Source organism: Argiope bruennichi, chromosome 1 (genome assembly GCF_947563725.1).
Source record: "Argiope bruennichi chromosome 1, qqArgBrue1.1, whole genome shotgun sequence".
Taxonomy (NCBI): domain Eukaryota; kingdom Metazoa; phylum Arthropoda; class Arachnida; order Araneae; family Araneidae; genus Argiope; species Argiope bruennichi.
Window position 1 is genome coordinate 109,100,361 of NC_079151.1, and position 27,417 is coordinate 109,127,777.

The following is a 27,417-nucleotide window of genomic DNA, read 5'->3' on the forward strand; positions in this document are numbered from 1 at the left end:
CATGAATTATAAACTTATTTTTTCTTAAACCGAGCTAATTAGTAGGAGCAATACATTCAATTTGGCTGCAAATAAGAGAAATTTTGATTAATCCTTTCGCAATGGGTGTGTCATATATGTATCACCTGTAAACGTCCATCACAAACGCACCACTCATGCATTTCTGGAAATCAAACTCATGGGATGGTGATGCAAAAGTGTGTTTAAAACTTCACTAGATGGCTCCCTGTTTTCATTACTTTTGAAATAAATACAATTTTAGCATACTAACCTTCAGTTTGCTCATATTCAGCCTTTGGCATCTTACTCATCAGCTGTTATGGGGGAGAGGAGTAAGAGTAATATAAATAAACACAGCCGAGTTGAGTAACTTTCCACTTGATGGAATCATTCCTATTTCTGATCTCCCCCCGAATTCTTTTCTTCATTTTTTTCTTGTCATTACTGTGCAATAGCAAATAGTATTTTTTTGGATATTACTGTCAGTTCTTTTATATTTTGCTTAGCTTTTGGATACATTTTGCGTAATTCTATTTTTATTACAGAAAGCCTTGTTCTCAGTTTATTATAGCAAAAAACGCAATTTGTCAGAGGAAGAATGTGTTCATATAACGAATGAACTAATAATCTTAAAAGGTAGAAAGAAATAACACTGCTAGGTATTAAACTTTATTTTTTGTGATTATTATTATTTTCAAAGTTAGGCTCAGTGACGCAAAATCCCCGTCTTCCTTTCACATAAGCTCCATCCCGAAAGGGTTATGCTCTTATTTTGATATAACTTTACATATATTTATAATAATCACATGAGACATTTTAAATAATCAACATGCCTAGTAAATGACGTAAAAGCAAAAATAACAGAATTACTTACCTCAAACATCTGGTACCTATAGCATTATTTTCCTGAACACATTCTAATAAATATTCAATATCGTCATTGAATTCTTGAGTTTCACCAGACTCATGACACTGATAAGCTTGCTTTACATTTTTCACAACAGTATAAAACTAAAAAGGAAAAAATATGTGAAACTAAAACCATTAATAAATTACTAATAAAAATATAAAATATTTAAGGTATTAATAGGTATGTTTTGAAAAATTAATTATATGTAAATTTATACACAAGATTCCTCTCCCCCCCCTTAACCCAGAACCCCTCCCCCTTTTTTGCTTTATAATGTCCTTACAATTCATTTATTTGTTATCATTTTGAAATTAAAAAAAAAAAATTAGTATTGTACTTGGAATAATATACAATGAATAAATTGGATTAATCGACAAATCTTATTATCAATGTTAAAACAATAGGCAAATTTTAGAAGCAAGTAATCAAATTTCTAACTTGCAATGAGAAGCAACCACTAGTTGCAAAACTGACAAAAATCTTGAAAGTGAAAAATTTTAAAAACTGTTATAATTGGAAAAGACTGGCTAGACACTTTCAGAGTGACTTGTACATCTTAGAGCAAAACCTTTAAATATTTAATAGCCTAATTGCTTTTTTCCATTCTCAGCATCAATAATATTTATACAGATATTTTCTTAACACAGCCAGAGTATCTTTTATATAAAAAAAATGACGATAATTATTTAATTACATGTCAAAAAGAAATATAATTCATAATATCAAAATTTCTTAGTCCATTTTATGGTGACCATGGTGTAACATAATTAATCAGAATTCCAAAAAGGAGGGAATATTGACTATGAGAAAATATTCAGAGTTTATAAAGTTTAAGAAAATGATTTGTTGACTCAGTGTTTTGATTTCATAGAAAAAAAAAAACTAATACATAATAGTCTATAAAATCAGAAATTAAAGTTATATATAAGTTGAAGTTCACAAGGATATAGGAAATAATTTTTAGAATGTAAATATATAAATATCATAAGAAATTAAAGAGACTGGTTTCATTTTCAGTTAAAAAGCCATTGAAATTTTGTACTTCTTTTAATTTATAATTCTGTTATGAAATATGATAAGCAAGAAAAAATCTGATTACCTCTTTGGATTCTTTGGGACACTTGAAAGACCTAACATCCCCAGAGGATGAGTATGAAACTTCACTAACTAAAGTATCGTTAAAATTTTCTTTGGACATTTCTTCCTCAAATTCATCAGCTAAAGAAATGCCATCTTGTGCTTCAAAACTCTATAAATAAACATAAAAAATATGAATTGCTTTTTAAAATTCATAAAAAAAATCTATTTACATTAATTTGATTAATACAGAGTCTAAAATAAGATGATCATCATTTTGGCTATTTGATTTTCTCTGCCATTTTCAAGTTTATAAAACCCTTCTCTGACATTCTTTGATTGTTTCTTCTTGCGAATAATGTCACTTCATTTTCTAACCTTTATTTAGTGTAAAGTAAACTTTAAATTGCATTTAGAAAACTATAGAATTCTTTTCAATTAAATTCAATGTAAAATAAACAAAATTTTACATTCAGAAAAAAAACAAAAAACATTTCACTTATTAAATTTCACCTAAGCTTCATAAGAAAATAAAAAAATTTCGGGGACAACAAATTGTCTTCCAGCACAAAATACATAAGGAAAAAAGGATATGAAAAAAGTTTAAGAACCTTTGTTTCTGAATTCTAGGGGGAAAAAATGAAATAGTCAACAATTTGTTAAAAAAATAATAGCAAATGTTAATTCACTCATACATAGTAATATCTCCTACCATAAATCAAAGTTTTAAAGTAACCACTACCCTGTACTTAAAGACAATGTTTTCCTTAATTTAATGAAAAACAATTTTGTGCCAGGTAGGCAAATTATATGTTAATATGAACCATGAACCAATAATGCTATGAAAAATATGAATGAAATCTATAATCAACATGAAAATAATATTGAAGATTACTTGCTTATTTGGTTTTTATGAACTGAACTTAACTAAAAGAATTCCAATCTTTGTCAAATTTAAAAAAAAATAAATAAACATTTTTCTTCAGTTTTATTAAAAATAAAAGTAAAGCCTAATAATTAAGAAAATGAGAAATTTGAAATCATTGAATAGTATAAATTTAACACTGCAATCTATGTAAAAAGAATTTTTAAAATTTGACTTGCACGAGGAATACATACTAAATAAAATTTTAAGCAGACATCAAAAATTTCAGACTCTAAAAAATATATTACTTTTAAAAATATCAGCATAATTAATTAAAAATATAAACAAAAAAAACCTTCAATGACGTTTTTACAAAAAAACTGCTCATTTTGAAGACTTTTAGGCATTTTATTGTCCAATACTAATTGGCCAGAAGGACTTATAATGTATAAAATTAAATAATAACTGTTAATTATTTATAAAACTCACCTCTTCTGCTTTCTTAGAAGAATGCCAATGTCGATGATTGTATACTGCTTTGAACTAAGAAATAGAAAAAGAATAAATAATCTAAAACCTCACATGACAAGTAAGAAATTGAAAATATAAAAAATTGTGCCAAAATACCTTTAATGAAGAGCTAAATATTTTCTTAGGACGAGACTTGGAAGAAGTATTAGAACTGTCTACCCTATCAGAAGACTGAGAAGATGAAATGGCTCCATCCGAAATTGTACTTGTTTGGCTTGATGAAAAAATGGATCCAGAATTATTCTGCTCCTCAGAATAAGAATTGATTGATTTTTGAGAATCAGTCTCAGTGACAGTGTTATCATTTTCTCTTTTAGTTGCAACAGTTGAATCTTTTCCTACTTTATTGACATTTAAAGATTCCTGTGAATGCTTTGTAATGCAGTTTTTAAGAGTTAGACTATCTTGAGATGACTCTTGTTTGGAAGTCTGACTTCCAAATCCAATGTTTGTCTGGTGATGATTCAAAATACTATCACTTAAAATATCACTCTGTGAAAAATTATTAATAGCATCTTTGTCAAAGTAACTTGGAGGTTCCATTTGATGAGATACATTATCATTGTTGGACTTACTTGACAAATCCAGTGTCAACAAGGAATCAAATGCAGAACGGGATGATGAAGTATCAGCTGATGCCGCAGGCTGAATATATGAATTGATATAATGTATGCTAGGCTGATTAGAATATTTTGTGGAAGCACAAGTATTGGGAATATTCGCACAGTACCGCAAGTTCACAATATTAGGAGTTGTGCTGGTCAAGCATGTAGATGATTCTTCAGATGCATGTTGCACTTCGTTTTTATAATTTGAATTTACATTCATGAAATTATCACTTGCATCTTTTTTAGCTTTCAATGAATTGAAGTTTGGGGGCACTGACAATCTCAAAGCATCAAAATCACTGTTTTTTGAATTTGTACTTTTCAATAAGCGAGAACCCCCACTCTTGAAAAATTTATTTGGTTTGGATACAGTAGGTTTACTTTCAGCTTTTAAACCACTGGGCGAAAGTGAAGAATTTGGGGAATGGACATTGTTGTTAGGAGATAATTCACCCTCTGCTCCAAAACTGAAGGGATCTTCAGTGTTCACAACTGGAGGAGTGGGTTCTAATTTTATACGTTTCACTGGTTCTACAGGTTCAGAAACTTCTTTCTGTCCATTGATTCGCGATTTTCTCAAAGATGTGAACGAAGTCATTCCCCATCTGTGAATTCCAGCAACCGACACTTTTGCTGTGGAAGGTTTATTTCCTTTATCTGACAAAAGGTGATCAAATTGAACACTGGTTTTGCAGTCAGGTTTTCGGCTGTAGGTCTTGGCCCCCAGTCGTGACATGATTTTGCCTTAAAATAGAAGAAAAGTATATAATTTCAAAATCATAAATTTAGAATCTCATTCAAAGGATAATTTAAAACCATGCTAATATATATCAAAAAAATTCACTTAAAATTTTATAAATTCAGAATGTATATTACATGTCATGGCTTTATTTAAGAGTCTATAATTTCATTCAAAATATTTTGCTACAACTTTCAAGTTAAAATAAATAAGGAGAATAAAAGCCCAATTAACAAAGAATATAAAATATTTTAAATAACACCATAAAAACTAAAAGAAAAATCTTTATTACATCAATATTACTCAAAGCAGTTTAAGGTTAAAAGTCCTTCAAATATAAATCATTATTGAAATACACAAAAAATCTTATAATGCTACACTTTATTTGTTTTTTACTTCGCAAAAGCATCTCTCCTCACATTACTCTTCTTCACTTTGACAGTATCATCAGAATTAAATCTGAAAGGATACAAATGCTGCAGTAGCTTGATGATGAGCCTATTAATAACATATAATTGAATGGCTTTGCTAATGTTTTTCCTACTTGAAAAAACATATGAACATATTTTAACAACCAATTCAATGTAAGTGTCTGTCAGTTTGTGGAGATCATCCATGATGTAGACCAAAGGCTTCCCATTTACAGCACTTTCATATTTATGCAATAATATTTTATTATATAGAACCATACTTTTCCAAATGTCTCTAAAAGGCAATATAACACTAGGAATCCTTTCTTCTATAGCATGATTTTTCAAAGGTTTAAAATTCCATGTTATTTCTAGTAGTGCAAATTCAATTTATATCTATCCCTATCTATTAACCCTAAAAAGAAATTGAAGTCTATGATGTCCCAGTAAAATTTAATCTGTTATCCATATATCAATAATTTTCTAATTTGTATAAACATCTTTGCAGGACATTTATAAACTGCACATGAAAATAAAACAATTCAAGCTTTGATTTTTTTACTGAATTTAAAACAAGACCATATCTACTGTTGTTACTCAAAATGATCATTAAATGAAATTATCATTTTAACTCTCTTCACAAATGGAAGTTTCTAGTACTACAGTGCAGTACTAATTTTAAAACAATGCATAAATACCAGAACAAAATGTTGTAGCATAAATATCATCATAGTATATAATAATATATACCTAATAATATGCATTTTAGGAAAGATTTAAACAAGAGAAACTATCGAAGTATTACTTCAAATTTTTTTTTTCTTTCAACAAATTATAAATTAATAGCTCTACTCAAAAATTTATTCTTTTATAAATGAATATAAAAACATTTACATTCATTTATTTATTATAATAAATAATGCTGGACATAAGATACTAACTTACAGAAAGTAGCTCCAGTAACAAATAACAAATGCTGGCTTATTACACTTAAAATGAAAATTATTAAATTTAAAATTGTAACATAGATTATTTACATTCGAAAAAAAATCACTTGATTTAAAACAATCGGTACTGCTTTAAGTAAACAAAACAGTTTTAAAAACTTCTTTGCAAAATTTAGAAGCCTGCAATTTTTTGCTGAATTCTTAAGATTCTCTTTTTTGAGCCAGTTTAAGATTTTTTTTCCCCCCACTTTTAATTCTTTAAATTGATACACTACATCCCTTTTTCTTTTAACGCTTCCACTTCATTCCTTCCCCCCTTCTTTACATTCTTTATATTTGACTTGTGAATTTTCTCCAATGAATGCTTGTTCTTTCGTATTCCCTTACAGACAATCTTTATTGATCAAACTTCTCTCAGTACAATACTATTGTAATGGGAAAGTATTATCACTTTTAACAATGATATGGCATCATTACAAGGTTTCAAGAGCAGGTCAAACCAAAATTATTAACTCTTTCCATTCTTTGAAAAGCGAAAAACGATCTCTCCGAAAATTTCATTAAAGTTGTTGTAAGCTACATTCATCAATTTAGGCTCTTAATATCATAATGAAATTCCAAAATGTCACCATATCCTTGAAAGATAGCAGTCCAGCGTTATTGTTACTATAATCATTTTGACATTAGGCTTCAGATACACAGAAATAGTCAACAATTTTATTTGAGTTTAAGATATTTGTATGAATTTCTGTGATATTTTCCAGATCAAGAAAATCTGTTGATTCTCCCATGACCATAGTTATAACTCTTTCTTCGGGAAGGAAACTCATTAAGTGTTTACAGGTTTTACTTTAAATTCTATAAAAATTTCTCTAATCTATCAAAATTCATTCTTCCTTTCAGAAGGATTTAAATAACATATAATATTTTATTTTGTTTTAGACAGTAAAAAATATGAAAATATGAGTGTAAATTTTATATAGTCCTTTAGGCCTAAAGAATCATTTTCAACCATATTCAATATAATGTAGATATTTCAAAAGTTAACAGAAATTTTTTTCTCACACTTGTCTAGCTAGAAACAGGATGCGTAGTGAAAAACTGCTGCAAAAATTAAGTACTTTTATGCACCTTTGTATAAGTAGGCACACATAAATTGCATTTTTTCAAAGCATAGTATTCCCCCCCCCCCTATTTTATAATAATACAAAGTTTTTATTGAAAAAAAAAATCTTAAAAATTAGTTTTAAATATTTTTTTTTTATTTTAATATTTATTTGTGTATTTGCACAACATCTTCTATTTTAAAATTATGCCTTTTTAAATTTGACAAAAGCATAGAAATGATCATAAAAATGAGAAGAAAAAAACTATTAATACCAAAAAAATTAAATCAACTTTTAAAAGATTAGCAATAAAGATCTTTTTCAACTTTTCTTAAAATTAAAATAAAATACGAAATCGATACAACATTTCTGAAAATGCCAATAGTGATGTAGGAGCTCAGCATGACCAATTATTTTATATTTGTTTTCAACATAACCCAAGATTTTAATATAAGCAACAACAATTAAGATCCAACATTGCTGGGATGGAAAGAATAAATTTCTTCCTGCATTTACTTATTCTATTAAGCAATTTCAATTGCAATCTTATAAAGCTAAGAACTAAAGCATTCATATGGCTATCATCATATAACTGGCAAAACTATCATGAAATTTTTAAATCATTTTTAATAGTCATGTTCTAAATAAGTTTTTTAAATCATTTTTAATAGAAAATACTAGTAGTGTTTACAAATGATCAGACTATAAAGAAATTGTTTTATCGACTCTTATTTTTAGTAGTAAAAGTGTAGTAAAAGTTTTTTTTTAACGTTTAACGTTCCTAAAATTTAATGAAAACCTGCTTTTTAATCGATAAACAAAAATTCTTACTTAAAAAAAAATTGCAGAAGAAACAATATACATAATTTCCGAAGAAATGAAAATGCTTTGACAATCAGCTCTGTAGTTAGAAGTTAAACGGAAATAAATCAGCCAAAGCGTCTCCACGAAATTTTCTCGAATATTGTAGAAAAATGCCTTGTGTGACATTGGCCTACATTATGGAATATTAACACTAGGCGTGAATTAAATATTTTTGCTGTTTCTATCTATAGAGTTATTGTTGGCAAGTGTTTTGGGATTAATCTCTGTCATGAGATTGAAAGTATTCGAAAAAACAAATTTGAGTTTTAAATGCATTCTTTCCAATAGATTAAAACATAAATTTGACTGAAAACTACACTTATCGTCACAAAACTACATACCAAATTTCCTATATTTTTAAGTCGTCGTGTTTACATATTTCTGAAAGTACAGTTGGACATGTGGCGAACCCCTTGTTAGATTTTTCTCAAAATTTGACAGATGTTTATACAATAGATACTAAATCTGTGTACTAAATTTTAAGTAAGTTCTCTTCATTTTGTAGTTACCATGCTAACTTATATTCGAACAGTCAGACAGACAAACAGATTTTCTCTAAATGGATGTTGCTGAAAATTTGATCAAAATCTACAAGTTTGGTGTGAAGACCGCATATCAAATTTAACCCATCTAGCTCAAAGTGTTTCTTTGTTATCTTTTCACAGACAGATATTTTCTGAAAATGTGTTTTCGAATTCAAGGAGGTATGGAACGTAAAGATACATTAAAATCTTGAGTTCGAATTTTTTGACAATTGCAATATAAAACGCCAATTGAAGCTTTCTTTAAGAATGTCTTTCTTGAAGCCAACCCAAGACAATATATTGCATTGTCCAAAACTAATTTCTAAGAATAAAAAAATAATTAAAAATTACATTCAACCACAGAAATTTAATTATTCAAAAGCTATTCCTTTTTAATCTTTAAAACAGTGTTAAAATAATTTTATGCCATAATATGCTTTGATATGAAAACACATTAAAATTCTATTTTTTAATTAAACTTCGAATTAAAAGTTTGAGAAATCCATTCTTAGTGTGCCTCTAATGCCCAAAAAATAACTTCTCAAACTTCATGTTCTTAACATCAATGGTTTAATGCTGGGCATTGCTCAGGACAAGACTTTATATAAAAAGAGAGATTTTATTTGGAAAAAATTTCTATAAAAGTTATAAAAAGAAAAAAAAATCATTATAAAATGATAAAACCTAAATCCTGAAAAAAAAAAATTCTAAAAAAACCTTTTTTAAAATTTTTTTGTAAATATTTAATTACCAGATACCTTCTTTTTTCTTAGTCAAAAAAAAAAAAAAAAAAAAAAAAAAAGGCAAGATTAGCCCAACAAATAAAAGTGTTCAAATGGATAGGGACATTAAAAAAATACCACAAAAGATATTACAATCATTGAAAATTAAAGGTGTCAAGTTAAAATTTCATATACTAGAATTTGAGCGATTGATTAATGCAATTATGTACCACAATTAAAAACAATTCAATATAATAATGAATACCTACAGTAGGTCATTCAAACGAAATTTGGCATAGTACACATTTTGCACTGCCCCTTCCAGATAACTATTCCAGTATTTTAATAATTGGCAATGCACATTGTTCAAGAAAAAGGGAGAGGGAAAAACAAAACAAAAAAAAAAAAAAAAGAAAAAAAAGAGGGGGTGCAAAAAAAGAAAGAGAGGGGGAAAAAAGAATCATCAAGGTTCAATCATATCTTAATATATGCTGGAACCCTTGGAACAATTCTTAGAATTCTTCCCTTTGTTTTCATTTTTGATACATCTAGTAAACAAGCCTTTATCACCATGATTTTGAATTGCCATATTCAACTTACGGGGAAACAAAACAAAACGCTTTCTTCACTTCATGAGAAAATTAGTACTTTTTAAGAACCTTTTCTGAAAATTAAGCACTTTAAAGGTGCTTAAAAATGGTTTTCAAATTTAAGCACTTTTCATGATGCTACGCACCCTCTCGAAAATATGTAGCATGTTTATTTCATTTCTTACAGACATGTGCTGAAAATTACAATTTTCTAGGTTTTGGCTGTATTAAGAATTAATTTAATATTTTAATCTTAAATTTTGTCAATGTGATGGCATCACGTTGATAACAGCTAATTTCTCCTATCCACACCTAACATGCTTCTCATTTTTTTAAAAATATATTGTTAGAAATTACGCTGAAAATATTTTTAAAAATAAAATAATATATTATACATTAAAAAACTGGTATTATGGAAAAAATAATTTTTTGAATATTAAAATGTAAAAATTATTTTTATACTATAATATTTTCAGATTTTGTCACTGAAAAATACCAACATTTCGCTTAATTTAAATTAAAATTTTAAAAAAAATCACTACAAGGTGCACATTCCTATACCAAGTTTGGTAGCTCTAGATCAAACAGTCCAGCCTGTAGAATACCAACACACACACATATTCAGCCTTTATTATAAGTAAAAAGTTAATTTTTCACTGAGAGGCAGTACAACCTAATTCCCTGCAGATCAGAAATTTATAATTTCCATCTTATAATATCTTAAATATATGAATAAATATTTCATAAAAGGAAAACATTTTATTTCTAATGATATTTCCAGTCATGAATTTCAGAAGTTTATCAAAATTTATGTTCATATTACTTTTTATATGTTATATTATTATTTTAATATCTGCAATGCACTCTGTTGCTTTCATTTTCAAACAAGATGGCAGATTAGCATAATTCAACCAATTTATAAGTTGATTTTTAATAAAATTCAAAAACGTGTTGAAACAATATATGTTTTTAAAAGCGTATAAAAATCAGGTAAGCTATTCCACATAACAATAATAACTTGATCCTTCTTTTTGAGATTTATTTCAGAGAATATATGTTATATTGTAAAAGTCGATTTTTGCTTCTAAATTTTCTAAGATATACAAATTTTGAGTTTCACACTTCTTTAATTTTTAAATGTGCTGGTTTTAGTGTAAATTTGTTTGATCAATATCACTAAAAAGTGAACAATTCAAATCATTAAAATTAATTCCAAGTGATTAAATTAAAAATAATAAGGTTGTCTTATCAACAGAGAAGCAAACAAGAACCTAATGTTGCATTATTTTCATTTGGTTTACACACAACTGAATGCAATATTTTTAATTCACAATTTTGGGAATCCACTGTTGTCACCAAAGAAAAGACTGAAAGTTAAACAGAAACGGTAAAATGTACAAGCTATTTTCATGAAATATTAAGATTTTTTTAAATCTAAATTTATCTTATGAAACATACATTATTTATTAATTTATAAAACAGCAATAAGTTATCAACCCCCTTCTCTAGAACTAATATCATATGCTGCATCATTAAAGCTTGTTATTTCTGGTTTAAATTTGTATTGAAAACCATCTTACTTTCTTCTTAAATTTGTACTGACAACTTTTAAACAAGAATATTTTACAAAATAATAATAATGATTTCTGGCAAACTACAGTAAATTAAAAATTTAAATTTTCTTCTAGTCTACATTCAAAATTAAAACAAATTTAATAATCCAATTTTAGATTAACACTTTTATGCTATGATTCGAGTGAGTCAAAATAAAAGATTACATTCAAACTTCAAAGATTATATCACAAAGCACTATCAATAATATTGCTTCAGGAAAGAGAATCAATATTATATAGCATATAGCATTTAACATTAGTAACTATCAATATTATTGTTGGTTCATTACATTTATTTATAAAGACTACTGTGACTATTTATTTATCACTATTAAAAAGACTTCTTTATTATCTTGTAAATCATTCAATTCTTTAAAAAAAATTATAAAAGCAGCAGAGGAATTACTCAGCATGTCATATATAATTAAAGCACTCAGCATAAATTTAAAAAAAATACAATTTGGAATAAATGAATCGATAATGCATTTTTATCACATCTTTGAATGTTACGATTCCTAAATCATTGTGAAACCATGAAAGAATGCAATAAAATCAAAATACAATACTTTAATTTCAACTATATTATACTTATCTATTTTATTATAACACTAATTTGATGTTAAATGTCGATAAAAAATCCATAAATTAGCACTTTTAATAATTGGCCATTTATTAATATGAAAAAACATCACTGTTAATGTAATTTCAGTTTCATTTTACACGAATATATTATGTAATAAAATATCAAAGAATACTTCAAAAATTCCTCAAGAATCAGATTTCAGAGTAATAATCAGAAGGCAACTGACTGCCAAGGAATGGACATGCATTACTAAAAATTTAATACAGGATGGCCCTGTATTAAATAATGCAAATGTGATGATTGGGATAGATACCACATTAATAATAATTTTTAATGAATCTTAGATTTTATATAGATATAAAGAAATCTAAATTTATTAAATCAGTATTGACAGCAAGCGCATCCGAATATTTCTCAATGGGTTGAATCAACATTTCTTAAAAATAACTGTTATTATCACATGTTTTTCTTTGTATAATCTTTTTTTAACTACTATCTTCAGTTACTAACAATTTCTATTCATTTATATAACAGAACGTAATTATTAATTTTATATTAATTTCAATAAACATGAATTCAAGAATGACATATTTGTCTGATAAATCTCTTGTCATTAAAAAAAAAAACAAATGCTACAGTAAAACTTTAAATTGGGAAAGATATGCCTATCTTTTCATTTACATAATATATCGATTACTCAATATTTTTTATCTTGTCACACAAGAAGTACATCAAAAATTTTAATTAGGCTTAGTATAAAAAAAATCTCAAAATTAATAAAAATATAAAAGATCTCAAAATTCTTACATAAAAATAATATGTTTTCTAGTGAAAGAAATCACTTTTCAAAAGTTTAAACATAAACAGCAACAAACTCATTCAAATAACCAACACACTTTCGGATTTTAAATTATAAAAAAATGATCCTCAGAAAAATGACATCATTTTAATTGTAAACATATCTAAGTATAAAAGCTTCCTAAAAGACGAATTTTGTTAATTTTTGAAAACAACATTCAAGATAAAAAACACTGAATGCAGTTGTACATAAAATGTTGATGTTCTTCAAAACATGTTGAATATTATTACAAAACACATTACGCAAGTTTAAAACAATCACATAGTTAAAAATTACAGATACTATCAAAAATAAATCTATAATTTATTATTTTCATATATATTTATAAAACGGAAAGCGCGCTCGAGAAATTTTCCGTTTGTAGTCAAACAGGATATGGGATCGCCACAATCAGAAAGAGGTAAACAAACAATTATTAACAGTTCGCGGTGTTCTTCACCCAAATTCTTTTTAACACTTTTGAACACATATATACTACACAGAAACATCTATCTAAATTTATACGGATATATATATATATATTAATGCAAGAGTTTAACAGTCTAGCTACCACATTTAACATTCCTTACAGAACTAGGTTTTGAAAAATGAGTGATCTCAATAAATAATACAATAGATAAGTTATACAACACGTTAGTATATTTATAAACTTGTTTAAACATTACTGAAAGTTAAAAGAAAGAATTAAAGGCATTTTACCTTACAGGTCATGAACGTCACAGAGGAGGTTTCGTGTTTCTTTCGTTTAAAAGCGAAGACAAGATTTCAATTTATCCCACACAAATGAGTACATTTGGGAAAATAAAAACAGGCAATCACCAAAACTAAGACACTTATCCAACACTTCTCTCTATATGTAGAGTTGATCGTTATTTACTTCTTCGACACATTACATGAAATTGCATAATGACAACAACAATTTACAAACAATTTGGTCAACGTTGCAACCGCCATTACACTGACCTCACTTTGTGTAAAGAAATTTTTTGATTCCGATTGCGCAGAAATCCAATCGATGTAAATTACAATGAGGTTTTAATATTGCTTCTGTATATTCCAGACAGATGTAAAGTGATTTATTAAATTTATGAAGTTCTTGGAAAGACAATCCAACCAATTTTTGAAACAAAAAAGAATAGATAGTCGAATGAATAATAAAAATGCCAAAATGAATTAATATCGCTCCTGATTTATCCGAAAACGATTTAAGATTATTCAAGCAGAAAATAAAGTTATTGTGAGATGAGCAAACATTTTTAAAATAAAGAATGTCCACATTAAAATAATTCAATATGTATCAAACATCAATGAATTCTTTATAAATTTAGTATTATATATATATTTTAAACTAAAAGAAGTACATTTCTATCATGGAAGGAAGGAAAACAAATAGTTCTAACGTTCCTTTTAAATAAATGAAAACGATTATAGTTGATACGTGAAGTTTTAATATATGATTATTGAAAATCTTTCATTCTTACTTAGCGAATGTTTTAGTTGCAAGGAATCATTGGGCACAGCTCTTTAGATGTATAATGTATTTACTTAACGGTTTATGTGCGACCATAATTAAACATTAAAGAAGTGAAAGGAAATAATCAAATGTTATTGTGAAAGGTAGTGTTGACTTCTGAAGTGAATGTAATAACGTGTGTTTAGATTTTCCAATTTCGTATGTAATTTTTAACGTAGTTTAAATTTCTTCTTATAAGATTGAATTCAATTTTCAAACCTTACTAGTTACCATAATCTATATAATAATAGTTGGCCAATGTCTATTCGAATACATCTTAATTTTTGTCCCGGTACCTAGAAATTGGCAGATAATTCAGATTCACTAAATCACATTTCTTTTAAATTAAGATTTAAACATCAAATAATGTATAGATAGCATGCAGATTTGGTGATTAAACTGATTGGTTGAACTTTATTTTGTAGAGGCGTTTTTATTAAATGCCGACTTTTTCTAAAACCTCAATTAATTTTTATCAAAGCTTTAAGCAGAGTAAAGTGAACGGTACTACATTACTATTAATGTTATATATATAGTTTTGTAATTTTTGGTGTTCAAGTCCGATTCAGAAGTTAGAATAAAGTGCTAGAATCAACCTTTTTACGAGCGAAGGTATCCATCTCCAAAACATAGCCACTGAATGGAAACTAATATCAAAAGTTTATGCAATTAATCTTCAATAGAAGATGCATAATGTAAAAAAAAAAAAAAAAAAAAAAAAGCTTTTGTAATGTTTTTGAACCGGTTTCAAAACATTAATTTTTTATTGAGTGACTAAAGGGAATGGTTTTCAGTTTGCTTAGTGTAGCTAGAATTTTGATTAGCTTCTGTTATGTGTCGGGTTAGAAACTGAATATAACAGTATTTATCAGAATGATGTAATTAATTGATGCTGAATGTAAACATCATTAATCAGTGTCAAGCATTTGATGGTGTCTAAATATAACCAATTTTACACTTGAAAAATAACTGCCTGCATAAAATTCAAGTACATTTTAAAATATACTTTAAAAAGTTTTAACATTACTTATAAATTATTTACAATAAAAAATCTATTAAAAGAAAAATGTTGTAAAATAAGCATCTTTATATTTAACTTTTCTAGTATTATAGTGTATATGAGTTGAGTTTCAAAGCACTTTATTTATATTTTCTATTATTTTTCCAATCATGTTTCTTTAAATTAGTTGGATTATTATGTGGTTTATTTAAAAGTATATCTCATTTTTTATAAACAACAAACTTTAGAGTGAATCTTTCTTTTAAGGGAATGATGACAGGCATTAAAATTTAAAGAAACTGAAATTTTAATGTCTGTCTTCAGGTTTAAAGCTATGTACATAGGAAACTGACTCTGCTCTTAAAATTGAGGTCAATATATATTGTATTAATGTGTAATTAATCCCATTATAATTTAACATTATAAAAAACACAGTAGGATAATTCATTTAAAATTTATTTAACTGATTCTGATATTTGTGTTTTGTTTAAATAATTATTTTAAATTTTTATATAATTTTTTAGAAAATGTCTGCTACTGAAGAGCCTACTATGACAGAAGCTGAGCAAATACAGCAGGTAATTAATTATATTGCCTTTTCAAATTTCTGTTCAATGTTTTTTTTTTTTAAATAATTTTTAACTGGCATTATTTTATAAATACTGTTTGTGTGCTTTTCCGTTAATTCAGCAGCATTTAAAATATATAGTAAATAATCTATGTCGTAAAAGTTAGGTTTTCTATCAGTTGGTCTTTGTGTAAAATTTGGAATTAGTTTGTTCTCAGTTAATTTATTAAGCTTAAAAATATTTTCTGTTTTGTAATTATAAGATTTTTTTCCCCTATTCACTTTATTTCTAAAAAAAAACAATATTTTAAATGATTCATCTTAACACTATGCCACACAGTGAAACCATATTGATATCCTGTAAAAAGTACTGGATAAATCCCAGAGACATGTCACATGGGTATCTTGCAAAAATTATTTGATCTAATGATAATTAAAATTATCTGAATCAGACCTACCAGTACCAAACAAAAGAATCCCAATTAGTGTGCAGGCGATATGGTGTTAAAAATCTATACCTTCAATTCTGTATATGTCTTGCTGCATTTCAAGTTTATCCTTGTTAAATGCACAAGAGAAAGATGGACTTTAAAGTTGTATTTATTGAGTTAGCTAAAGCTTACACCACACAGCTAAAAAAACAAAAGAAGAAAGAAAGAGTAAAAATATTTAGTGTGCATTTGAAGTCTTATCGAAGAGGATTTTGATATTTACAAAAAGGGGTTACAAAGGGATTTAGTTCGCAATGTGAACTAAATTACATGAATGAAGATGATATATAATATTTCAAGATACAAATAATATTAATATCAATACAAAATTTCACTTGTAAAATTTGCTTAAATCAAATTTTAATATAATGCAAGCACAAGCAATATAAACTTATACTAGAATAAGGAATGAAAAAAGCTAACACTATTCATTATCTTCCATTGACTAAAACCCAAATTTCTGAAATTCCTTGCTGGTATAAACCCGATTGTGTTTAAACATTAACAATATGAATTTTCCCCTCTGATCCAGAAATAACATCCTTAACTTTATCCATAACCCTTTTACAAGTAAAAAGGTTATCCTCTTTTTTGTAAAAATGAGATCCAGTTTTTAATTTTTTTTTTTTTTCAATTGCCATTTTAAGTATTGTTGAAAGTGGTTAAATAATCATACTGCTATTTCCAAATTATTGGAATTATATTCATTGTGTCTTTGCCATCTAGAGAACCAATTATCTGGTTTATTTATGACCTATTATGACTATTGATGTCATAAATTGTCCTATGTGAAAGTGTCCTTCATTAATGCACTTAAATCAGTAGGTCCAAAAAATTGGGATGCCATTGGTTTGGAATTTAAAATCTTATCTATTTGAGATATAGTAGTTAGAAATCCCTTAATTAAAAACTTAGTGTTTGTTATTACTCTCCTAAAATGAAATTTGATGGATTTAACTTCAGTTTCATATAATTATCTAAAGTGAGAACTAGGGATGCTAATTTCCATTTTATTTCTTCAGTAGCTAAATATGTTGATGAATGTTCATTGAAATGATTGCTTAAGTATGTTTATTCAAGTATTCAACTCATACTCTGCACCAATAAAATTTGTTGCATTATCTGAATAAATTATGGAATTGCCTACTGTGCCTGAAAATTAAATGCTTCACTAGTAAAATCTATCACTAATTCCAAATGCACAATCTTAGTTAAAAGGCATATGAAAATTGTCTTACATATTTTACAAGTAATTGTTCTTCTTTGGGCTATATACTTTACTAAAAAATGGGTCTATAAAATCCATATTATTGATATTAAATAGAAAGATAGTTGAAATTAATTCTCCCTGCTAGGAGATTTCTTATAATTTCATTAGCTTTTACTGGCTTATTCCTAAAACAAGTAGCAATCATTAATAATTTTTGGGACGAAATTACCAATAGACCAGATCTTTTGTGATTAGTATATAACAAGGTTTGAGGGTCTACATGTAAGTATTTTTGATGGAAATAAACAATCTTTGTTAACCAATGGGATTTAGGCAGCATATTTGGTTGCTTCTGATTATTGGTTAATTTGGGAGTATTCTGAACTCCCTCCTACATGTAGAATTCCATTAAAATCTGTAAAGGGACTTAAATTTAAAAAATTTACTTAAATTTACCTTTCTGAACAGAATGTACCATTTTTAAGGCTTTAAAATTACCCTTTTTAAGGCTCGCACTTTTAAGGTTTTTAAATAAAGAAAAACTCTTATATGAACTTCCTTTATCAAGTATTTTCAGAAGCTGTTCTTCATTCATCACCAGTTAGAAGTTCTGTATTTTAGGGAATAAAGATTCCTGCTATTAAACATGGACTAAGAAATGAAACTCATAATACAAATAACTATTAGTTGCAATAAGATAACTAAATAACATAAATATAAAGTAATAAAAGTAACGTGCAAATAAGATAAATAAAAAGTTCCTTTTCATTTCCATCTAAAGTTAGTAATATAGGTTTATTAATAGGTGTGTGTGTGATTAAAACACTATATCCTTCTGGTTTTAATAATTTTTTTATATGCAAATTAACATGATGTATATTAATAAAGCCATAATTTTTTTTTTTACTTTTAGTTTCGAGACTTTCTTATATCATATAATAAATTATCAGAAAGATGTTTCCGTGATTGTGTTCATGACTTTACTGTACGGCATGTAAGAGATAAAGAAGTAAGTAGTTCTTTCTTTTCTCTTTAGTTTGGAAACTTTTAATCAAATTAATTCTGTTAGTATATTATGCAATTTTCCTCCACAATAATCTATTTTATCATGCATTGGAGTTTGTTACCAGTATGACAATTCAACTAACTGTTATTCGTAATTCTTCAATTTGATTGTGATACAATTACAAGTTTTTCTATTCGATTAAAAAGCATAGTACACAAATTTTGAAGAAATAGCAATTTTTTTTAAGAATAAAATTTTATTTTAAGAAGGTAACTTCTAATAATGAAATATGCATATTTTACTAAATTTTAAAAGAAAATTTTATTTCCTTATGTACAAACACAATCCAAGCCTCATGCACAATTTTTATTACTTTTATACGTACCAAACAAATTCATGGAAGAATTTTTTCCCCTATCCTTATGTTTTATTTTATAGTAGTCACCTTTGGCAACTGGCTAGTTCACCAAGAGTAATGCTTTCTAAAATTATCAATTAAATATTTATGTACTTCGGTTTCTTAGCAGTTTCTTTGGCAAAATATTTCAAAGCTTCCAATTTTAACAGTCACATAACTCTTATTATTATAGAAGTCTTATGATATTTCGTTCATTGTACTGTCAGTTGCTGTTTGAATATGAAATGGATGGGATAAAACTTCAATAATTATAAAAACTTTTTTTGTTGAAACCAAGCATATTTTTTTAGAAAATGACTACAGATGTGTGCCACAGAATTTTTAAAAATAATTTATGAAATATATAAAAAAAAAAAATTATTTTATAAAAATGTTATCATAAAATTCAGCTTTTTCTTCCAAAAAATTAAATGCAGTAAATAATATTTTGTTTTAACCAATAAATGGATTTCTAAAGACAATAATAAAGTCTAAATTTTATACAGTCCTTCAATCCTATAAATCATATTTAATAAAATTGTTTTCACGATCTAATGTTTAAATCTTCTGTGATCAAGTTATAAAACTTTGAATATCATTAATTTAGGACAATCAGCAATTTCTTCATTTTAGAAACTAGCCTCGAGGAAAGTCCAAGTGCTAATTGGCTATTTTCTTCAAGATGGTCAATAAAGAGGTTTGAAATCAACTGTTTTCATAGAAAGAGACATTTAAATTTTCATAACTCAATGAACTTTAATTGTAAAAGGTTTGATTTTTTTTTTAAATTTATTTAAAATATTAGTGTCTCAAGAATATTTTATTAAATTTGACTCGCAGAACAAAGGATCTGTATAAAAATTTTAAAATCCTAATTCATCCGAATATTTATTGATTCAAACTGCATAAAATATGATTCTTTATTTCATTAAGACAATTTTTATTAAAAATATATGCCAATTAATAACGTTTTAGAAATTAGCTGTCAGGGCCTGGTTGGAGCGGATATCCTGTATATATTAATGTATGGATTAAATAAAATTGAATTAATAATATTGCTATTTTAAATGACACAGAAAACTTTTTCTCTCATTCATGTTTTTAGAAAATATATTTCATGTGGACACATGCTGAATATTACCCTTTTCTAAGTTTAATTTGCAATAAAAGGTTATTTATTTTTTAATTTGAGATTTCGTCAATATGATGGCAATGCGTTGATAAAAGATATTTTTTTCCTTTGCATGCATAACTTATTCGCACAATTTACTTTTTTATTTTATCTTGTGTGAAATAAATTTTTCAAAAATAAGATTTAAATATTTTTTCAAAAATTCATTAAATGTAGAAACTTAATTTATTAGTTATAATATTAGAATCATTAAAAAGATAATTTTTTGATCTTTAACTTGATGTACAAACCATTTTCATGCAATAATATTTTTAGAAGCTGTCACAAATAAATGCTCAAATTTCGCTTAATTTTTAATTGAGATTTTATTTTAAAATTTAAAAAAAAATGCTTGCTCCAAGGTGCACATTTTTGACCTCTAAATATATATGTGCCAAATTTGGTAGGTAAGGTATTTTTCACTATATCTTGATATTATCATTTATAAATAGCATCTCTTAACATATTGACAGATCAGAATAAAAAGATAATAAATATAATAAAAAGAATTTTCAATGTATATAATAAAAATATTTATTTTCTTTTGAATAAAAATAGTTAGAAAATAATTGTTTCATATCTCCTTTAATAATATGTGTCAATGCCAAAGCAATGTCTGCATGTTACATATGATGTCTTGAAAAATTTATTTTGTATACGAATTACATAAATTTTTATTCTTATCTTAGTATTATTGGCAGATTTAATTTAAATATGCACTAAAATTTTAACAATAGATTTGTTATATAAATGAAAATTAATCATTCAATTTGCTATTTCAAAATTCGAAAAGAGATGAAAAATAGTAATTCCAAAATGAGTAAAACCTTGATAACAGATATTATCGAGGGTAAATTTATTTACAGACAAATGATGTAATACATTAAAAATTTTAGAAAAAGTCCTGATCATGAGCAAATAAAAAAATATGGCATTAAAAATCATTATTAATATAAAAAAAATTAATAACACTCAAGGTACAACACTGTGTTTCTGAATATTAAAATTCTAGCTAATTATCTTTTATCTCTAAGTATTCTATCAACATTTTTGCATATTATAAAATTTGAAATGAAAAAAAAATTAAATTAAATATGAAAAATTAAAATGAAAGAGGGGATAAAAAAAAGCATACAAAAAAAAAACTCTTAAAAGATTGAAAATTCGCCTCTAAAATATCTTTACATTAAAAACAGAAAAATAATAATTTCACAAAAAATTTCTTAAATCATTTGAATGAAAGAATTTTTAAATCAATTCAAAGTACCTGTGTATTTGAAAATAAAAAAAAAAACGAGCATGAATAAAAAAGGGAAAGAAAAGAAAACTCTTTTAAACTGCATGAAAATTTGAAAAAAGCGCAATATATAATCCAATCACATAAAGTGAAATAAATCGGAGTAGTAAAATGTTTTCATTAAAAATAATCTTCATTTTAAATATAAAAAAAAATATTATGATAAAAAATATATAATGAAACTGGAAAATAGCATTTTATAAAGATATAAAACAAGGAAAAATTATGCACTTTTAGAAAATAAAACCGCATACTGCAGAAAAGCAAGTGTCGAAAATACAACATATATCGAAAATTTTATAAGTATCGGAAGTTCGTTCAAGACCGACCGAGCTCTCAAACTAGTTTTAAAAGAAGTTCAGTAAGCAATGGCGGATTTTTTCTGAATTAATCCTTTTTGCCTTTATTTCTGAAAATGAATATTTAGGAACAAAGGACAGTCAACAGCTTTCTGATAACCGCAATTATTTTTTCATAATGCTATCATTCGCTTAGAGAACAGAAAAAAGTTTATTCCAAAATGACATGCTTAAAACAAGTATTTTTATATATTAGAAAATGGTCATATTTATAAAAATATTAACAAAGTTTTTGCACAAACGGAAAAAAGAATGAAGAGCAAAAAAAAAATTACACTAACCATTAACCAAAACTAAATCGAAAACGCAAATTAATTGTGAGCATCGATTTATTGCATCGTGATTCATCATGAACTATTATTCATGATCATGATTTCGATAGATCGATATTTAATATTAATATATAATTTAAAATTAATAATATATCGATATTTAATATAATATTAGATTTTGAATTCACAAATAATTTTGTCAACTAATTTTCTGTTATGTAATTTTAATTTATTTTCCCGAAAATGCTTGTCATCAAAATTAATGGATGAATGAATATTTACTTACTTTGTTTTCATTTCAGGATAGATGTGCTCTCAACTGTATGGAAAAATATATGAAGATGAATCAAAGGATATCTCAGCGTTTCCAAGAATTCCAAATACTTTCTAATGAAAATGCTATAGCTGCTGCCAAAAAAGCAGGCAGTTTACCATTATAATACTTAATAATTTAGTGAATGTAATTTTGCTGGACTGTGTTTGTTAATAACAAATTGTCCTCAGAAAACTGTTCACTCTATTCATTAGCAGTTTTATAAATGCTGTTATCATTTATTCATATTTTTTAGTGTTATTGTGTAAATAAAAGAAATGTCTGTATAAAAGGTTTGCAGTAAATTACTTAATATTATGGAAAATGTTTATACTTTTAAAAAATAATGTTGATTTAAAATAAAAATGTAATAAAGCGTACATGTAAACGTTTGTCATCACAAAAATTATGTTAGTGAACTATTCACATTTAGTCCTCATCATGCTTGCCTATAATATTTCTTTCCCCAACGATTAAACTGTTAATATCGGATGCATGGGCTTTCAAAATTGTACATTTGTTGTTAAGATTGAAATGTAAGAAAGAAATACTGTAAAAATTACGAATTTCTGTGCCCCCCCCCCCCCCCCTTTTTTTTTTTTTTTTTTTGAAATAAAGCATAAACAGGGATGCGTTCTTCCGTGGTTTTCTGCTTTTTTTTTTATTATGTGAGAACGTGATGTTTTGGTTTGAGGTTTTTCAAGCCACAAAATGTGCGGGCAGAAAATTGGCATTTCATCGCTTTTGATTCATTAATTTTTCGCTTTAACGGTTATTAGAAAATGATAAAGAAGGTTGTTATATTTAGCGAACTTATCGCCAACAAAAAGTTACAACTTGATGCGAATGTCTGTTATGTACCCGATTCCCCTGTCTAGCCAATAAAGGGCAGGATCTTAAGAAGTTATCGTCCGAAGTAGCACAGAGAAGAAAACAAAGGAATGTATCGAAAAGAGTGTGTGTGTATATATATATATACATATATATATAAAAACTTTCATTTTCAATTTTTATAGCTGGCAAAAAAAGTTTTGGAGCTCAAAAATATTTTAAGATGGAGTGGAAACATTTTTTAAAAAAAAAGTAACGATTGCGCAGTACAATAGTCACGTGATCATTCCAAACCAATTTAAACGGATTTTCGAAGGGGTGGGGAAACTCTGGCCTTGAGTAAAAGTTTTGGATCTCAACCGATTTTGAGATAGAATTTTTTTTTTTTTTTTTTTTTTTTTTTACAATGCTTAAAGAAATAGGCATTTTTTAGATGGGGAGATGGGAATTTTTTTTTTTTTCACTTTTTCCCCCTTCTAAATATCAACGCATGAGTAATCTGATAGTCACGTGATTGTTTTAAACTGGTTAATAACTTAAGTCAGTTAAGACAAACAGTGATTTAAAAAATAATAATGTTCTCTCTCGCATGATAACTTGAAATTTGCAATAGCAGATTTCGTGGGGTTTTTTTTATTTTTTTTATCCCGCCTCATTTTTTACAAAAAAAAAAAAAAAATTCTGCAATTTATTACACGGTAGGAATTTTCTGTCGAGGACAGAAAGTAGAAATTATTCCTTTCTTGCTGCCCATAACCTCCATGCCCTATTTAGCAAAGCTGTCAAATGACAGAGAAATATTCATCAGAAATAATGAAGTCCCAGGTCTGTTACAGCAGAGTGAATCGGGAAAACATAGGAAATTTGAAAATCATTTATGAAACATAGCAAATGCGAATATTTTTGAAAATTTTCTTAAAAACTGGAAATTTTAAATGTCTGTCATCCCTCCCCCCCCCATATAAAAAATGCCTATTTCTTTAAGCATTGTAAAAATAAAAAATCGGCTGAAAGATAAGAATTAAAAATGAATAATTAGAAAGTGAAGCAAAAAGTGAATAACCATTATCATATTATATATAGTATAAATTTCTGGTTTGGTGCAGAAAAAAAATTTTGATTTAGGAAACTTATTAAATGAAGTCTTTAAATGGCTGGAAAAACCTGTAAAATGGACAATTTCGTCAAAACAATTTACAAAATAAAACATGAAAGATAAAAAAAAAATTATAATTATGAAAGCAATAACCATTATAAAAATAATGTTTGATCTCATGTGACAGAAATTATATGAAATCACTTTATATATTTTAATACTGTTGGAATAAAATCAAAGTGTTTTTCTAAAAAAAAGTTTTTTAAATTGATTTTAAAAAAGTTACATTTCAAGAACATTGCAAAATGGATTTTTATAGCAACATTCAAGTGTTTGAACGTTCGTTTTCTAGATTATTTTATGAAGTAATTCTTGAAAATTTAGGAGGTTTTAGGAATCACTAGGAAATAGATTTCGACAAGTTGAAAAGGACATGGAAAGTCATTACAAGGAAGATAGAATATTATGACAGAAGACATCAGTGAAATTACACAGATACAAAATATATATTAAAGAAAGCATTAAAAAAAACTAAAAAAGGTTCCACAGCCAAAAGCACTGAATACATCATCATCATTAAGTGAAATTATGAGTTGAAAATCAAAAGTGGCTTTCTTTTGCACTTAGACTAAGAATAACACTTTGGGATAAACTTGCACGAATTGTGTCTAAAATTGCGTTAAAAGACCTTTTGCTCCCATGTACAGTCGCTCCAAGCCAAACTCTGACATCAAAGAAAAGATACTAATGAAGTCAAAATTTGTAAAATAAAAATGATAAGAAATTTAGTTAAAGGAATTTTCAATGGCATATTTATTGCAATTATAAAATTAAATAACAAAAATTATAAATTAATTCATTTTAACCAGAAATTATGGCAAAAAGCAAAAGAAAAGAAAAAATATGCACAAGCCAAACTCGGACGGATAAGAAAATTTTAAAAACTAGTAATTATTTCAAATGGATAATTGTTTTATATGTAAGTCCTTGTTTTTCTAACCATTTTAAGACACTTAGGCATAAATTATTTTTTTCGCAAAAATTAATTTCAATATTTTCTTATTCCTGTAAAAATACTCCTTTCCATTCATCTTTACAGGAAATAGGGTGTTCCCAGACTTTTTTCTTCAGATATTCCAATAAATTTCCGATGGAATTTATATCGGGGCTTTGGGGTGGAGTGTTCATGACATGAGGACAATTATATAGAAGCCAGGAACACACTCGATAAGCTTTATGTTTCAGATCATTATCCTGATAAAATCGCCAGTTGTTGGCAAGAGAAAGTTTCAGCACACATTGTCGCAAATTTTTCTTTAAAATGTCTAGGTATACATTCTGATCCATTCTCCCTTCAATAAAATGCAGGGTTCCTCGGCCAGTAGGTGAGGACGAGCCCCTGACCAATACTGATCCACCAACATGCTTCACAGTTGCTTACAAAAAATTTTTTGTTGCAAATTTCTTCGGTTTTCTCCAGACGTAAGGTTGCCATCGGGTCCAAAAATGTCGAATTTTGCTCTCACCAGTAAATAAGACATTTTTTCAATAAGAAGAATGCTTGTTTTCATGTTCCTTGTGAATTTAAGTTCTTATTTTGCGAATTTAAATCTTATTCTGATTTCGCTTACTTATGAAAAGTTTTTATCTGATTTTCCCCCCATTGAGATCTGCCTTATGGTGCACATTTTTATATTGTTCATGGGCTAAATTTTTTTCCTAATTCCTTTTTAGCAATAATAGATGGGTTTGGTGCACTAAGAAATGGATTTGCTTTTACTTTTCTGATTAAATATCGATCATCTGCTTCTTTGAAAATCTTATTGCGAGTTGTATTAAGCTTATCTTCCACCAACTTATTGGTTTTAAAGCATTTTATGCTGTCATTAAACGTTGAATGACTTCTGCGGGCAATATCTGATATTTCTAGCACATACTTTCCATTTTCAGCAAGCTTAATAGCCAATTTTCTTAACTCAGTGCTCGTTTGGTCACTTTGCCCTGATATTTTAATTAAATTATCATTTAATTCCACAATAAATAAAAATAACACAATTGAGGAATTTCCTTGAACAATTTTAACATTAACTATAAAGATGGAAGTAATTTTTACCCACTGTTGCAATTATTTGGCCCTTAATTGTGAGATGTCCGGGTTTGACTTACGGACTCACAAATTATAATTCACAATTTTTCACAAATTATAATTTTATGGCTAAGTTTTTAATTATAATTTATGAATTAGCGCTATTTGACTTTGCTTTCAGTTGTACAATAAATTCACTGTCAAAAAAACCTTTTAGTGTTTTTTCTAATTCATTTTAGCTAAAATATTTTGGCAGAGCAAGTTTTTTCCCTGTGGTGTCCGAGTTTGGCTTGTAGCGACTGTGTATCAAGAGAAATTATTGTAATCGTCAACGAATTCGACTTCAATATTATTATGAATCTCCATGTTTTATGACATATTTAGATCATGAAAAGTACTTTTGGGAATATGTTCGCCATTCTGTCTTGCAACATGATAACTCAAAAAGGTATTGAGCGAGAAATTTAAGATATCGATCTTAGTCCCAAATCAGTGGATTTCTATTAAATTTTTGCGCGAAATGCCGCTAAGGGATGTCTGTCCGGGTATATGCCAGCATCATAACTCGAAAATGTAAGAGGTGGATAAATAAAATTTTGTACTTATCAGAAATGTTGATGTTGGAGTAAATCCGTCAACGGAACGACTATATAATTGTCTGTCTGTATTTTCACTCTATAAATACGATAACTTAACAAAGCAACGACTAGATAAATGCAATTTGATATGCCATTGTGAATAAAAGTACAAAATTGTAGATTTGTATTGAGCTTTTGAATGCAATCGGTTGAAAAGAAAACGCCCAAAATCATACTCGATTTTCTTTATTACATTGCAATGCAAAAAATATACCATACTG

At 27.1% G+C, this 27,417-nt stretch overlaps 2 protein-coding genes across 2 annotated transcripts in view; one reads left to right on the top strand and one right to left on the bottom strand.

Moving 5' to 3' along the window:
* LOC129964976 (wings apart-like protein homolog) overlaps positions 1-13,924 on the bottom strand; it is a 29,276-nt gene extending 15,352 nt beyond the window's left edge. Inside the window, exons 1-5 of the mRNA XM_056079146.1 lie at positions 13,648-13,924; positions 3,480-4,735; positions 3,342-3,395; positions 2,010-2,159; positions 875-1,011 (exon numbers count right to left, since the gene is read on the bottom strand). Coding sequence (XP_055935121.1) covers positions 875-1,011; positions 2,010-2,159; positions 3,342-3,395; positions 3,480-4,727 — 1,589 coding nt within the window. The 5' untranslated portion in view covers positions 4,728-4,735; positions 13,648-13,924. The remainder of the gene's footprint in view (positions 1-874; positions 1,012-2,009; positions 2,160-3,341; positions 3,396-3,479; positions 4,736-13,647) is intronic.
* Positions 13,925-14,576: 652 nt separating this feature from the next.
* LOC129966415 (mitochondrial import inner membrane translocase subunit Tim9-like) lies at positions 14,577-22,837 on the top strand. Its single transcript, XM_056080839.1, has 4 exons — positions 14,577-14,589; positions 15,986-16,039; positions 18,644-18,739; positions 22,535-22,837. Exons 2-4 carry the CDS (start codon positions 15,989-15,991, stop codon positions 22,670-22,672), a joined length of 285 nt encoding a protein of 94 aa, XP_055936814.1. The 5' UTR covers positions 14,577-14,589; positions 15,986-15,988; the 3' UTR covers positions 22,673-22,837.
* The last annotated feature ends 4,580 nt before the right edge of the window (positions 22,838-27,417 follow it).